This window comes from Schistocerca cancellata, chromosome 2 (genome assembly GCF_023864275.1).
Source record: "Schistocerca cancellata isolate TAMUIC-IGC-003103 chromosome 2, iqSchCanc2.1, whole genome shotgun sequence".
Classification (NCBI taxonomy): Eukaryota; Metazoa; Arthropoda; class Insecta; order Orthoptera; family Acrididae; genus Schistocerca; species Schistocerca cancellata.
The window spans coordinates 559,166,521-559,181,479 of record NC_064627.1 but is presented as its reverse complement, the minus strand read 5'-3'; the positions used below and the strand labels follow the sequence as shown (position 1 = coordinate 559,181,479).

General features: G+C 45.4%; 1 protein-coding gene across 1 annotated transcript in view; it reads left to right on the top strand.

Annotated features, from left to right (window-relative positions):
- The window catches only part of LOC126156388 (uncharacterized), a 40,146-nt gene extending 28,308 nt beyond the window's left edge, over positions 1-11,838 (top strand). The window contains exon 4 of the mRNA XM_049916306.1: positions 11,593-11,838. Coding sequence (XP_049772263.1) covers positions 11,593-11,785 — 193 coding nt within the window. The 3' untranslated portion in view covers positions 11,786-11,838. The remainder of the gene's footprint in view (positions 1-11,592) is intronic.
- The last annotated feature ends 3,121 nt before the right edge of the window (positions 11,839-14,959 follow it).

Genomic DNA, 14,959 nt, shown 5'->3' with positions numbered 1-14,959 from the left:
CACTGTAGTGAAAGTTTGATTATTGAGAGCATTAAGCATTCAAGATTTCCAAAATATGATTTACCGCTCTTTTTGTCTTATTTCCTGCTCATTTAACTACCGTTATTTTTGTCTCAATTTAAATAAACTTCATTACTAAACCAATTTCAACATTATCTTCCAACTTGGTCTGATCTATATTATTCGTCCAGTATTTCATTAACAACAAAGTTCTTCAAACATCATTCTAACATAGATAGGTCTGCAGGTAATTATTATTAACATAAACTTTAAATCTTCATCTTGGGACACACGGATTGCACAACATGTGGAAAGGACCCTGTCTAGTTTAGTTGTGAGGATAATTAATTGGTAGGACAGTTCTGGTAAAATTTGTTATTGAACAGTATGTAGCAAAAGTAACACTGGTCCACACGAATACAGTACTAAAAGTTTCAACCTGTTCGTATCGATGAGGCGGTCGGCAGGCGGCGAGATGGCGAGGCACAAAGCACACATGCAATTACAGCAATGGCTCTTGAAATATTGGCACTTCACTTCTTCATAGCGTCGCAATACTTTTCCATTTAGTGCCTATGGAATATTGCCATGCTGTATAGGCGTCGGAAACAGCGCATCCGAGGCTCAACGAAACCACTTTTTCTAGGAGAGCCTCCTCGATCCAGCACGTGTTTCTCAGATCGATGCCCAACTCCGACTACTACTACTGCTGAGCCCGTTGTGCCGTACCGCGACCGTGTGCATTTTCCCGCGCTCGCCTGCCTCCACCTTTTACCGCTCTGCTACAGACAGGGTATTCACCAAAGGTTTTACATTCCACATATTCTAATACATTGCCTACGTATGGACCAGGCGTACAAATACAACTTTCACATCTTACAATAGTTTCAACATTAGGTACACTTCCCTTCGATTACAACATTGCTTGAAATTTGACATAAATATTAAAATTTACATCGAAAATTGTTTATAGCTTCTTCAACATAATGGCATGAAACAAAAAAGAAATGAACTCAGAACATCGATTATACTAATTTATTGAAATTCAGAAGAAAAAATTTATTACATATACAGTAGGATAACGTTAGTGTTGTTACAAGTTGCATGGGACAACGGGGACAATAATACGACGTTGGTTTTTTGTTGCTAGGTGGGATCGCTTCAGAGATAGAGGTCAGCTTTTTTTTTTTTTTTAATGGAATGCTATAGTTTTGCCGGCCCGAGTGGCCGAGCGTTTGTAGGCGCTTCAGTCTGGAACCGCGCGACCACTACAGTCACAGGTTCGAATCCTGCCTCGGGTATGGATGTATGTGTCGTCCTTCGGTTAGTTAGGTTTAAGTAGTTCTTTGTTCTAGGGGACTGATGACCTCGGATGTTAAGTCCCATAGTGCTCAGAGCCATTTGAACCATTTTTTTGCTATAGTTTGGTACTTATTTTCTGATAGCGGCTACCAAGACGAATCTAATGATGTGTAACAGTAAGGTCTTTGAAGGTCAACGAAGGTCACAAAGCTGGCATGAACGTCCATTTACAGAAGGTGTTTGAAGTGATTACAATTGGTATCAATGCAGTGCTGCAATCTTCTTATCATGGATTGAGTGGTATTCCTTATCACTAAGGTACATGCTCTGACAATTCTCTCTCATATTTCTTCAGGTGTAGTTGGAACGTCTTCATAAACGATGTTGTTTACGAATCCCCACTAGAAAAGATCAAGAGGCGTCATGTCTGGCGAACGAGCTGGCCACGACACATCTCCCACGTGTTCAATCCAACAATATGGGAATTGTCTCTGCAACTCATTTCTAGCCATCAGCGAAAGATGTGCCAGACACCCATCATGTTGATATCACACTCTGTTCCTTGTTCATAAAGGTATTTCTTCCAATAGCAGACCTAATGCTTCTTGCAGGAATGTGGTTTACTTCCTACCATTAAGATTTCCTTCGATGAAATATCGGCCTATAATTCTGTCCTCCAGAATCCCACACCATTCATTCACCGACCACTGTTTTTCGCGTGCGACTTGCCGCAGCCAACATGGATTTTCAGTTGCCCAGTAATGCATGTTATGCAAATTAACATTTCCATGGCTCGTGAATGTAGCTTCGACAGTAAATAAGATCAAATTAATAAATGTGTCATCTCTCTGAATGTGAAGTTGAGCCCTCGGGAGAATTCAATGCGACGCATGCAATCCGTACCAGTTAATTCTTGGTGGAGACTGAAATGGTAAGGATGATATATATGGCGATGCAGAACACGAACAACACTATTCTGGCTCATGCCAGATTCTCTTGCGATTTGGCGCGAACCAACACAAGGGTCACGAACCACAGTGGCAAGGGTACCAGTTTCCGTTTCCTCGTTAGTAACTTTGCCGGATATGTTTCCGATGCGTTAAAGATCCAGTTGTTCTCGGTTTATCATACATATATTGAAATGTACGACATGTAGGGTGAGTACGTTGAGGATACCTTTCAACATATAAGTCTCTAGCGGTCACTGAATTTCATTGGCATTCTCCGTAAATTACAAGCCTATCGATTTGTTCTTCGAAGGAACACATCATTCACATTCGCTTGAATCGACGATACTACTCATACCGTTGCTATTAGTGTTGTATTGCGAAACCGTCGAACGGTGTTTACATGTCAATGGCACGTTAAATGGATACGCCGTATTCGGAGAATATTTACTATTTGCAAGATATACGAGAGAGAACTGTTAGAGCATGTGCTTCGATAAGTGCTGAAGTGATAGAGAACACCACTCAATCCATGATAAGAAGATTGCAGCACTGCACTGATACCAATGGTCATCACTTCGAACACCTTCCGTAAATGGAAGTTCATCCCACCTTTTTGACCTCGTTGAGCTTCAAAGACCTTACTGTCACACATCATTGGATTCGTCTCGATAGCCGCTATCAGACAATAAGTATTAAACTACAGCAACCCATTTAAAAAAAGGTTGACCTTCATATCTCTGAAGCGATCCCACCTAGCAACAAAAAACCAACGTCATGTTATGGCCCCCATGGTCCCATGCAAAATTGGTCCCACAAACTTTTCAACTACTACCATACTTTCTGAAGAATACTCAGTATTGTAGAACACTCAGTGTAATGTCGTTTATTGAAACTGAACTACACTTCTCGAACAATCACTATATACACACAAACAAAACAAATAACATGTAGACGACTATTCATCAAGAGCGCCAGTTAGGTCCGTCGGAGTTCGTTCTAGCTCGGCGAGGAACTGGCTGTACTGCTGCTGCGCTGGCCTTATAAAGCCGGCGGAGGTCGGTGGAGTACTCCCAACTTGTGTCTGTGAGGCGACCTCTGCAGAAAAAGGTTCGCATTAGTCTCTAGCAAGTTCTGTTTATTTTGAAGAATTGTTTTCCTCATGGTTACGCCTGCAAGTGCTTGTGTCTGTTATATGGTACACAGGGGTGTCTTGGGTGTAGTCTGCCTGGCAGGGGCCGTCTGTGGCAGACGTAACACTTTCGGAGTTATTCTAGGTGGAAATATTTAGTGACTCGCCCTGTATACCGACTTTAATTACAAGAAATAAAGCATTTTTACACCCTTTATCTGCTTTACGACATTATGCTTCTATCAAAATAGACTGAAACGACTACGTTACTTACATAGCGACACGAAACATCAAAATTAATTTGGACACGTTACAAGTACCAAACGGTGGAGTGTTAGCATGAAGCTGACAACTGTTGACTGCTGCACAGGAAGTACCCTCAGTCAGCGCGAAGAAGAAACTGCACTGGAGATTTGAGGGGAAAAAAGAAGTGACACTGAGAATTGTGTCTTTGTATTAGTCCTGAAGAACATAATAGTTGATTATAATGTCACGAGTTCCTTATTTTATCAGTTTCTTAATGTTTTTTAAAATATATGTGTTTTGTATTATCTTGATCTTTATCATTACTTTGAGAAAAACTTACGTGACAGAGGGAAACCCTTAGCATTTCTGAATTTAGGACATCAAAAAACGGTATAATTACCTGAAATGATTAAGAAAAATATTGTAAAGTATAAACTGATAGATCTGTACGATTACACTTAAAGACACCGTGATTTATAATGGTCCCGTAGAAGTTACAAAAGGTAGGACAGGGTTCTTAATGGGATGTGGAGTCCCATGCTGGCCACAAGGAGGTGTTGTAGTAGGACGTTCCATTCCTCAACCAGCGAGGTTAACTACTGGATGATCGTTGATGCATGTGTACTTACTCTAGCACGTCTCCCCATCGCATCCCGCACGTGCTCTATTGGATTTAACTCGGGTGAACGGACAGGCCAGTCCATATCTTCACGTTCCAAAGGCTCCTCCACCCGCGCTGCTCGCTGTCGACGTACATTGTCGTCCATAAAAATGAAGTCAGGGCCGAATGCGCCCCCGAAAAGACGCGCATGGCGAAGGAGTTGTAAAGGAATTATATAAAAAAATTTATGAATATATAGACACTAGTTCAACTACCAGAGATTAATGCGTAAAGCATTTGCTGAACAAAAGAAGCTTTACGCTCTTCGTTTATTAGTTTTAGACTAAGTTACCTTTCACTGTTATCCTGTCCTAGTGTTAAGACGTGTTGTGGCATTTCTTACTGATAAAATTGGGTTAAATAATGAAAGTGATTTTGACGTCTTTTGTGATACCATGGGTCCCAGCTCCTGAAATTCTGGAAAATTATTACTATTACTTTAATTTTATGCGGTGAATTTACATGGAGGCGACGATCTTCACGGCGACGCTGCTCAACAATAGAGGTATGTGAATGTGTTCATCTTTTTTCTTTCGTGGCCGCTACCGTCAATTTCAATATATTTGCCGCGACATTCAGAACCTGCTGTCTTCCTTTTCATTTAATTTCGAAGTCCACGCATTTACGTTCTAAGATGAATAAATGCATTTAACTGTAATTCTTTTTATCCAGGCCACGGGGGATGATTACACTCAGAATGTACGTGCCTCTATCCCGTTCGTATGTTCGCATACATCTGAGTGTGTACAAGCGTAACTATATTTCCTACACAGTATTAACGCTTTTTTTTACCACTCACCGTCGGACGTATTCTTCAATAACATTATTTGTAATATTCAGTGGCTTAGTTTCCACAATTGATCTTTGCCGTGTCGCAACAGCGCTTCACGCTAAATGTTTATTACGCGACATCCACTATAACTTTTATTTCAAAATTTCGACGACCGACTGAATAAAGATTTTTCTAACAACAACAATAGCAAAACATAATAATACAAAGAGGACGCGTTACAGAGTACAGTGTCACAATAATGTTGACCTGTAAGCGTAACGTGTTCAGAGATTTGGAGATCAGTACACCCACATTATGCCTCCTCACACCATATTACCTGGACCACCGAAATGATCATGATCGACGATGCTGGACGTTCTCTCACATGTCAAGACGTGAGAAGTCGTAATTCGCACGTTTTAGTGGGGTTGGAGTTATGGTGTCGGGAGGCATAATGTGGGTGCACTGACCTCCACATCTTTGAACACGTTTCGCTTACCTTTCAACGTTATTGTGACACTGTGCTCCTTCGCCCTGTGCGTCTTTTCAGGGATGCATTAAGCCGTAACTTAATTTTATACACTCACGCTCATAAATTAAGTATAATGCTGATACATGATGAAACAACGCTCTGGTGAGCGGTTTGCGGGTTTAAATCACGTCGGGGTATGACCATGCGGTGCATTTGACCTGTGGTCGTCGCACGGTGGCGTTGGCAGCAGTCCACATACGCAGAGGTGTGTTGGTGCATGTCAGAGTATGGTGCAACGAGTAAGTGTTAGGCGTTTTCAGACATGATAATGGTGACTGTGTGTTGAAAATGGCTCAAAGAACACATATTGATGACGTTATGAGAGGTAGAATACTAGGGCGACTGGAGACTGGTCAAACACAGCAGGTCGTAGCACGGGCCCTCTGTGTGCCACAAAGTATGACCTCAAGATTATGGCAACGATTCCAGCAGACAGGAAACGTGTCCAGGCGCTACATCACGGGACGTCCACAGTGTAGAACACCACAAGGAGACCCATATCTCACCATCAGTGCCTGCAGACGGCCACGGAGTACTGCAGGACTCCTTGCTCGGGACCTTACCGCAGCCACTGGAACAGTTGTCTCCAGACACACAGTCTACAGACGACTGAACCGACATGGTTTGATTACCTGGAGACCTGCAAGGTGCATTCCACTGACCCCTGGTCACAGTAGAGCCCGTAAAGCCTGGTGTCAAGAACACAGTACATGGTCATTGGAACAGTGGTCCAAGGTTATGTTCACAGACGAGTCCAGGTACAGGCTGAACAGTGATTCTCGCCGAGTTTTCATCTGGCGTGAACCAGGAACCAGATACCAACCCCTTAATGTCCTTGAAAGGGACCTGTATGGAGGTCGTGGTTTGATGGTGTGGAGTGGGATTATGATTGGTGCACGTACACCCCTGCGTGTCTTTGACAGAGGAACTGTAACAGGTTAGGTGTATCGGGACGTCATTTTGCACTAGTATGTCCGTCTTTTCAGGGGTGCAGTGGGTCCCACCTTCCTCCTGGTGGATGATAACGCACGGCCCCACCGAGTTGCCATCGTGGAGGAGTAACTTGAAACAGAATATATCAGGCGAATAGAGTGGCCTGCCTGTTCTCCAGACCTAAACCCCATCGAGCAGGTCTGGGACGCTCTCGGTCGACGTATCGCTGCACGCCTTCAAACCCCTACGACACTTCAGGAGCTCCGACAGGCACTGGTGCAAGAATGGAAGGCTATAGCCCAGCAGCTGCACGACTACCTGATCCAGAGTAATGCCAACCCGATGTGCGGCCAGTCTACGTGTGCATGGTGTTCATATCCCATATTGATGTCGGGGTACATCCGCAGCAAACAGTGGTGTTTTGTAGCACATGTGTTTCGGGACGGTTTTCTCAACTTATCACCCATACCGTGGACTTACAAATCTGTGTCGTGTGTGTTCCCTATGTGCCTATGCTATCAGCGCCAGATTTGTGTAGGGCCACGTTGTGTGGCACCACAGTCTGCAATTATCCTTAATTTATGAGCATGAGTGTAGATGAAAATGCGTGTCCACATCGGGCTGTGTAGGTAGAGTAGCTCTTGGAACGAGAGCATATTCGGCGAATAGACTGCCCTGTCCCATTCCTCGATTTCAGTGCCAACGAGAACGTGTGGGACGCTTTGGGGAGACGCATTGCAGCACGTCCACATCCACCAACGACCATCCAGCAGTTATCAACCGCATCGGTGGAGGAATGGAACGCCCTACCACAAAAACTCCTTACAACCTTGCGACCAGCATGGGGGCACGTTGCAGAGCATGCATTGCCGCTTTTGGTGATCACGCACCATACTGGCAACCATGTTCCATTTTAATGCCTAGTGAACAGCAAAAACGCTAGGACATCACTGTAACCATTGTCTTTGAATAGAAGTGTCATTTTTGTTCGTCTCAGTACGTATTTCTTGCAGTTGTCTACTGTACTCTACTGTAGTAGTCCTTTCTGTATATGGTCCCAGTTTCAGTGTGCTATGTTGCTTGGCAATGACACATCATGCGAAAATTACTTTCATCCTTAAGTTTATTAACTAAGCAGCCTGCTCTGGATGGCTACTTTATTTTGAGTTATGGAACTCTCCATGTTCACTGAAAGTCCAACCGTTTTTGTATTCAAAGTCCATGTTTAATTGTTACAAGCCGAAAGTGTTAATGTACAGTGATTGTAAACTGCACGTTTTACGCACATCAGAAGCTTAGTTTTCATTTTACCAAAGGTATTTTTACTTCTCCGTTACTTTCCACCGATCGTTGTCTTCAGTAGCCCTAAATATAAAACGCATCAACTGATTCTATGACTTCAATGGTAATTTTTGTTATTTTCTTCGCGATGTTTTGATTATAAATTATTTTAAAAAGTTGCATGATTTCAAAAGAATATTAAACGGATAACCATTAATCCCTAGAGATACAATTAGTTCTGTGTGTGTCACTTAAAATTTAATTTCTAGAGGTAGCACGTCTTCAAACTCATCGGCTCAGTTAAATTTAAAAAAAAAGGAAATTTTAGAAACTTTCTACCCCCTTCTCCCTCACCTCCTCCCAGCCCCACGGATAAAAAACTGCAGACACCCAAGATCGTTGACCTTGTTCTGGATGACCATGACATACAAATGCAAGTCACGATCCACAGATTGTTTGAAAAGTGGCAGCCGTCCACACTGCCTTTGGGATTTATGAGTGACACTCTAGGCCTCAACACGGACTGCAAGTAACTGTGCAAATGCGTCTGTTGTAAGACCTTAACCACATCACCACCTTGCTCATCTCCTCTGGAATCATAAGAGTCATTTGGAGAGAATAAATGGAGGTCGTCGGCATCATAAATGCATCCCCCGCTGCCTTCCCCCACCCCCCCCCCCGCACACACACACACACACACACACACACACACACACACACACATACACCCACACGCACACCCACCCACCCACCCACCCACACACACACACACACACACACACACACACACACACACTTGGCTCCATATGATTAGTCTCTTTTGGGAGGGGGGGGGGGGGCATTAGTCACATCTTGAGTTCGCCTTTGGTTTTTATGGAGGAAAAAAAATTTCAGCTGTTAAGTTAATCCTAATTCCTTTGACAGCAATGCGATTACGTTCGTTCACAAACAACTGCTACAACACAACATGCTGTGTATCCTGTTCATGAAATGCCCTGACCAAGGAGATACCGCTTACCTCTTCCCCATTAAACTTATATAGCATGGTTGGGGTAGCAACTAACTCAACCATCGCAGAACCATAACAATAGGTGCAAGATATTAAGGCCGGTAATAACTGCATGATGACATCGACACCTGTGCCTACGCCTACAAGTGGGAATTTTGCCTCCATTTCCTCCTGTGCGAGTAATGCTGTGTAATGGTGCTACTGTTCGGACACCAACATCAACCATCTGGTAGATTTGCTCTGATTTTGTTACCATGCTTCCATGTTACATTGGTGAACAATAAATAAACGAATAGTACTCAGATGTACGATTCCACACATGAAAATAAGAACAAGTCGTATCAACTTGGACATGTAAATTGTTTCCGAGGTAAAGAGACATCAGTTTTGGGATTCCACACACAATCAGACTTGCTTAAATTGGTGAACCATCAACGTCACATGATAAGTCAGATTGACCATAAACAATACCTCTCTTACACATTTCAATGATGTGGGCAGCAGAGCACTACAACATAATTAAATCCTTGACAGACCTGACACAAGTTGACGAGAGCCTTGCCCTCTTAAATCTTGCTTTCATTATCAAGCATAACATCGGAATTTTTTCTCTGTTACCTTACCCTACATAAATCAAACCGGTCGTCATTTAAGAAATCCGTTTAGACATTATACTGATTAAGTATCTCTTCTTGCGTGAGGTGCAGAAGACTGTGAAACAGTATATAATATATCAAGTTCGGTATTTAACGATGCGGCTTTCAGAAACTAACCTTTTGTTGACAAATTCTGATCTCAGCTATTCTTACTTTTACATGAGGAATCCTATCTGCAAGTATTTCCATTCTTTTCGATACACCCTGTCTTTGGTACGCTTCAGTTTTCTAAACAGAATCATTCCTTCAGAAAGTTACACTTTTTCCCCTGACATTTCTGTATCCAGTTAGTGCTAGATGACGTTCATTTTGATATTTATGGCTTACATCACACCAACTAAACACATAAATAGACACAATAAAATTTTATTATGATTACTTACGATTGTAAGGGCTTTCTTTTTGCAGATCTCTATGAGTGATTCAGTTTTCAACAACGATTGCGTACTTCTTTTGCATTATTGTCGAAAAAATGAAAGAAGGGATTGAATCTTCTTTGTTGATTACCCAAGTAACAATCTACACTCCTGGAAATGGAAAAAAGAACACATTGACACCGGTGTGTCAGACCCACCATACTTGCTCCGGACACTGCGAGAGGGCTGTACAAGCAATGATCACACGCACGGCACAGCGGATACACCAGGAACCGCGGTGTTGGCCGTCGAATGGCGCTAGCTCCGCAGCATTTGTGCACCGCCGCCGTCAGTGTCAGCCAGTTTGCCGTGGCATACGGAGCTCCATCGCAGTCTTTAACACTGGTAGCATGCCGCGACAGCGTGGACGTGAACCGTATGTGCAGTTGACGGACTTTGAGCGAGGGCGTATAGTGGGCATGCGGGAGGCCGGGTGGACGTACCGCCGAATTGCTCAACACGTGGGGCGTGAGGTCTCCACAGTACATCAATGTTGTTGCCAGTGGTCGGCGGAAGGTGCACGTGCCCGTCGAACTGGGACCGGACCGCAGCGACGCACGGATGCACGCCAAGACCGTAGGATCCTACGCAGTGCCGTAGGGGACCGCACCGCCACTTCCCAGCAAATTAGGGACACTGTTGCTCCTGGGGTATCGGCGAGGACCATTCGCAACCGTCTCCATGAAGCTGGGCTACGGTCCCGCACACCGTTAGGCCGTCTTCCGCTCACGCCCCAACATCGTGCAGCCCGCCTCCAGTGATGTCGCGACAGGCGTGAATGGAGGGACGAATGGAGACGTGTCGTCTTCAGCGATGAGAGTCGCTTCTGCCTTGGTGCCAATGATGGTCGTATGCGTGTTTGGCGCCGTGCAGGTGAGCGCCACAATCAGGACTGCATACGACCGAGGCACACAGGGCCAACACCCGGCATCATGGTGTGGGGAGCGATCTCCTACACTGGCCGTACACCACTGGTGATCGTCGAGGGGACACTGAATAATGCACGGTACATCCAAACCGTCATCGAACCCATCGTTCTACCATTCCTAGACCGGCAAGGAAACTTGCTGTTCCAACAGGACAATGCACGTCCGCATGTATCCCATGCCACCCAACGTGCTCTAGAAGGTGTAAGTCAACTACCCTGGCCAGCAAGATCTCCGGATCTGTCCCCCATTGAGCATGTTTGGAACTGGATGAAGCGTCGTCTCACGCGGTCTGCACGTCCAGCACGAACGCTGGTCCAACTGAGGCGCCAGGTGGAAATGGCATGGCAAGCCGTTCCACAGGACTACATCCAGCATCTCTACGATCGTCTCCATGGGAGAATAGCAGCCTGCATTGCTGCGAAAGGTGGATATACACTGTACTAGTGCCGACATTGTGCATGCTCTGTTGCCTGTGTCTATGTGCCTGTGGTTCCGTCAGTGTGATCATGTGATGTATCTGACCCCAGGAATGTGTCAATAAAGTTTCCCCTTCCTGGGACAATGAATTCACGGTGTTCTTATTTCAATTTCCAGGAGTGTATTAGTACGCACTCGTCTTATCAGATGATTTCACGTGGAACTGTTCGATGTGAAAATTTTCAGAATTAGCAGTCTTACTGACGTCGGTGCAAGCCTTGAAAATATTTCATCGCTTATTCTTGCAGAGAGGGAGTTTTCTTTCATCTCAATCAAATGTCGAATTCTTTTCTGCGCAGGAGTTTACTAACCACACTGACGAAGAAATGCAAGAAAAGTTCTGCCAAAGCCGAACACAAGAAAGGGCGACAACAACGGAAGAAGTCAGTGAAAAGTTCCCTGCAACCGGAGAGCGTCATCTCTTCACCTCGTGGTGAGACCTCACCAAGGGGCATACTTCGTGTTCAATGCTGTCCTCCTTCCCGCACTTAAGTGTCTGTTGTCTTGAGGGATACATGTGTACAGAAACGACGTTTCAAGTGAAATTCCTGATCTATTTCTTCAAAACATGTTGTTATGTCCTTGTAATTACTTTCCGATATTCAACAATAAATGTAATAAAACATCTTGCGGCAAAAAGCAGCAATTTTTATTATGTGATTATACATCAACATATGTAAAGATGCTGCGAGAGTGGAAACCTAAGTGAAATAACAGAAGTAAGTATGTTCTTGTTTATTAACAGGTAAAGTATGATAGTAACTGGGTGCTTAATTTTAAGGTTAATTTTTTTAATTAACTATATATATTCCATCTGTCTATAATTAGATTAAATTTGATTAAATCAACATCCAAAAACATAAAATGAGTCATAGACCAACAGATAAATACACTCCTGGAAATTGAAATAAGAACACCGTGAATTCATTGTCCCAGGAAGGGGAAACTTTATTGACACATTCCTGGGGTCAGATACATCACATGATCACACTGACAGAACCACAGGCACATAGACACAGGCAACAGAGCATGCACAATGTCGGCACTAGTACAGTGTATATCCACCTTTCGCAGCAATGCAGGCTGCTATTCTCCCATGGAGACGATCGTAGAGATGCTGGATGTAGTCCTGTGGAACGGCTTGCCATGCCATTTCCACCTGGCGCCTCAGTTGGACCAGCGTTCGTGCTGGACGTGCAGACCGCGTGAGACGACGCTTCATCCAGTCCCAAACATGCTCAATGGGGGACAGATCCGGAGATCTTGCTGGCCAGGGTAGTTGACTTACACCTTCTAGAGCACGTTGGGTGGCACGGGATACATGCGGACGTGCATTGTCCTGTTGGAACAGCAAGTTCCCTTGCCGGTCTAGGAATGGTAGAACGATGGGTTCGATGACGGTTTGGATGTACCGTGCACTATTCAGTGTCCCCTCGACGATCACCAGTGGTGTACGGCCAGTGTAGGAGATCGCTCCCCACACCAGGATGCCGGGTGTTGGCCCTGTGTGCCTCGGTCGTATGCAGTCCTGATTGTGGCGCTCACCTGCACGGCGCCAAACACGCATACGACCATCATTGGCACCAAGGCAGAAGCGACTCTCATCGCAGAAGACGACATGTCTCCATTCGTCCCTCCATTCACGCCTGTCGCGACACCACTGGAGGCGGGCTGCACGATGTTGGGGCGTGAGCGGAAGACGGCCTAACGGTGTGCGGGACCGTAGCGCAGCTTCATGGAGACGGTTGCGAATGGTCCTCGCCGATACCCCAGGAGCAACAGTGTCCCTAATTTGCTGGGAAGTGGCGGTGCGGTCCCCTACGGCACTGCGTAGGATCCTACGGTCTTGGCGTGCATCCGTGCGTCGCTGCGGTCCGGTCCCAGGTCGACGGGCACGTGCACCTTCCGCCGACCACTGGCGACAACATCGATGTACTGTGGAGACCTCACGCCCCACGTGTTGAGCAATTCGGCGGTATGTCCACCCGGCCTCCCGCAAGCCCACTATACGCCCTCGCTCAAAGTCCGTCAACTGCACATACGGTTCACGTCCACGCTGTCGCGGCATGCTACCAGTGTTAAAGACTGCGATGGAGCTCCGTATGCCACGGCAAACTGGCTGACACTGACGGCGGCGGTGCACAAATGCTGCGCAGCTAGCGCCATTCGACGGCCAACACCGCGGTTCCTGGTGTGTCCGCTGTGCCGTGCGTGTGATCATTGCTTGTACAGCCCCCTCGCAGTGTCCGGAGCAAGTATGGTGGGTCTGACACACCGGTGTCAATGTGTTCTTTTTTCCATTTCCAGGAGTGTATATTCAATGGCTGTCTCAATAAACTGATCTAATAAATCTAGCCAAATTAAATTCACAGAAAAAAAATTAGTTAAGTGGTCCAAAATCTTAGAGAACTTCATGTTCTGAATTGTAATACAGCCGCGCCGTCGCTCGAGACATCGCTCGTGACGTCACTGGTGCTTGGTCCCGCACCTTATATGGTAATGTTTTGGCCGCGCGATCGCCGGGTCCGCTTCAACTCCCTCAGCACCGGATCCCACGCTGTACTCAGCTGCAGTCCACCGTCTCTATTGAAGGTGTTGTCAGAAATTCTAATCTCTATGGCCTCGTTTATCACGCTATCCCAGAATAATAGACGTCTCATCGAATACAGTTCGGTGTCCGTTTTCCAGAGCATGTTCTGCTATAGCTGACTTTTCGGGATAGCGCAGACGGTAACACCTTTCATGTTCTATGTGCGGCGCTGTTCAGTAGTGCGAACTGTCTGGCCGACATTGAACTGCCCACATCCACACGGTATCTTGTAAATACCTGGCGTTCTGAGGCCTACATCGTCTTTCACAGATTTCATTAGTTTCCGGATCTTTGCCGGAGGCCTGAAGATTGTGTCTATTTTGTGCCTCTTCTGGAGCCGACTAATCTTCCCTATTGTCGAACCACAAAACGGTAAGAATGCAACCTGCTTGGTGTCTTCTTCAGAGGTCTTCTTCCTTTGAGGCTTGGATGACACTGCTTGTGAGATCTGTCTGTTGTTGTAACCGTTTTCCTTAAAAACTTTGCGTAAGTGGCGCAGCAGAGCGAAGCTAGCATGGCGAAAAATTCTTCTGGCTGCTGTGGTGTCGATGTGATGGTTAACGATGGCAAAACGTGGAACCGTCTTCTCATCACGGCAGCGTAGTAGGAAGGCGAACGAGCTTAGTAAATTAGCTTTCTTAATGGGCCTTCTTCCGCCGTGCTACTGTTCGCCCTGCTGCGGGAGAGGATACATTTCACCAGAAAACAGCTGGATACAAACGGTCGTGAGCTTTTGGCCGTTCACCGGCAAACTGATAAGGTCACTTTCAGCTTTGGATTGGGACTGGATCGACGCAGCAACAGTTGCACAGCAAACATGATCGAGACAACAACGGAGAAGCAGAAAGGGAAATTCAGTAGCCTTTCGCTATAACAACATTGAGCAGAACATAAAGTTACGGAACATTCTGTGATCAAAATGACAGCAAGAAGCATCAACGCAGGTGCCATCTCAGCACGTAAGAAGGAACTTAACTTTGCTCCTTCACCACCAAGCATCCCCTTCGCTGACATATTGAGTGGTGTTGAACAAGCGGTTCGTAAGTTTCCAAGTGATGTGGTGAGAAAATTCGTAG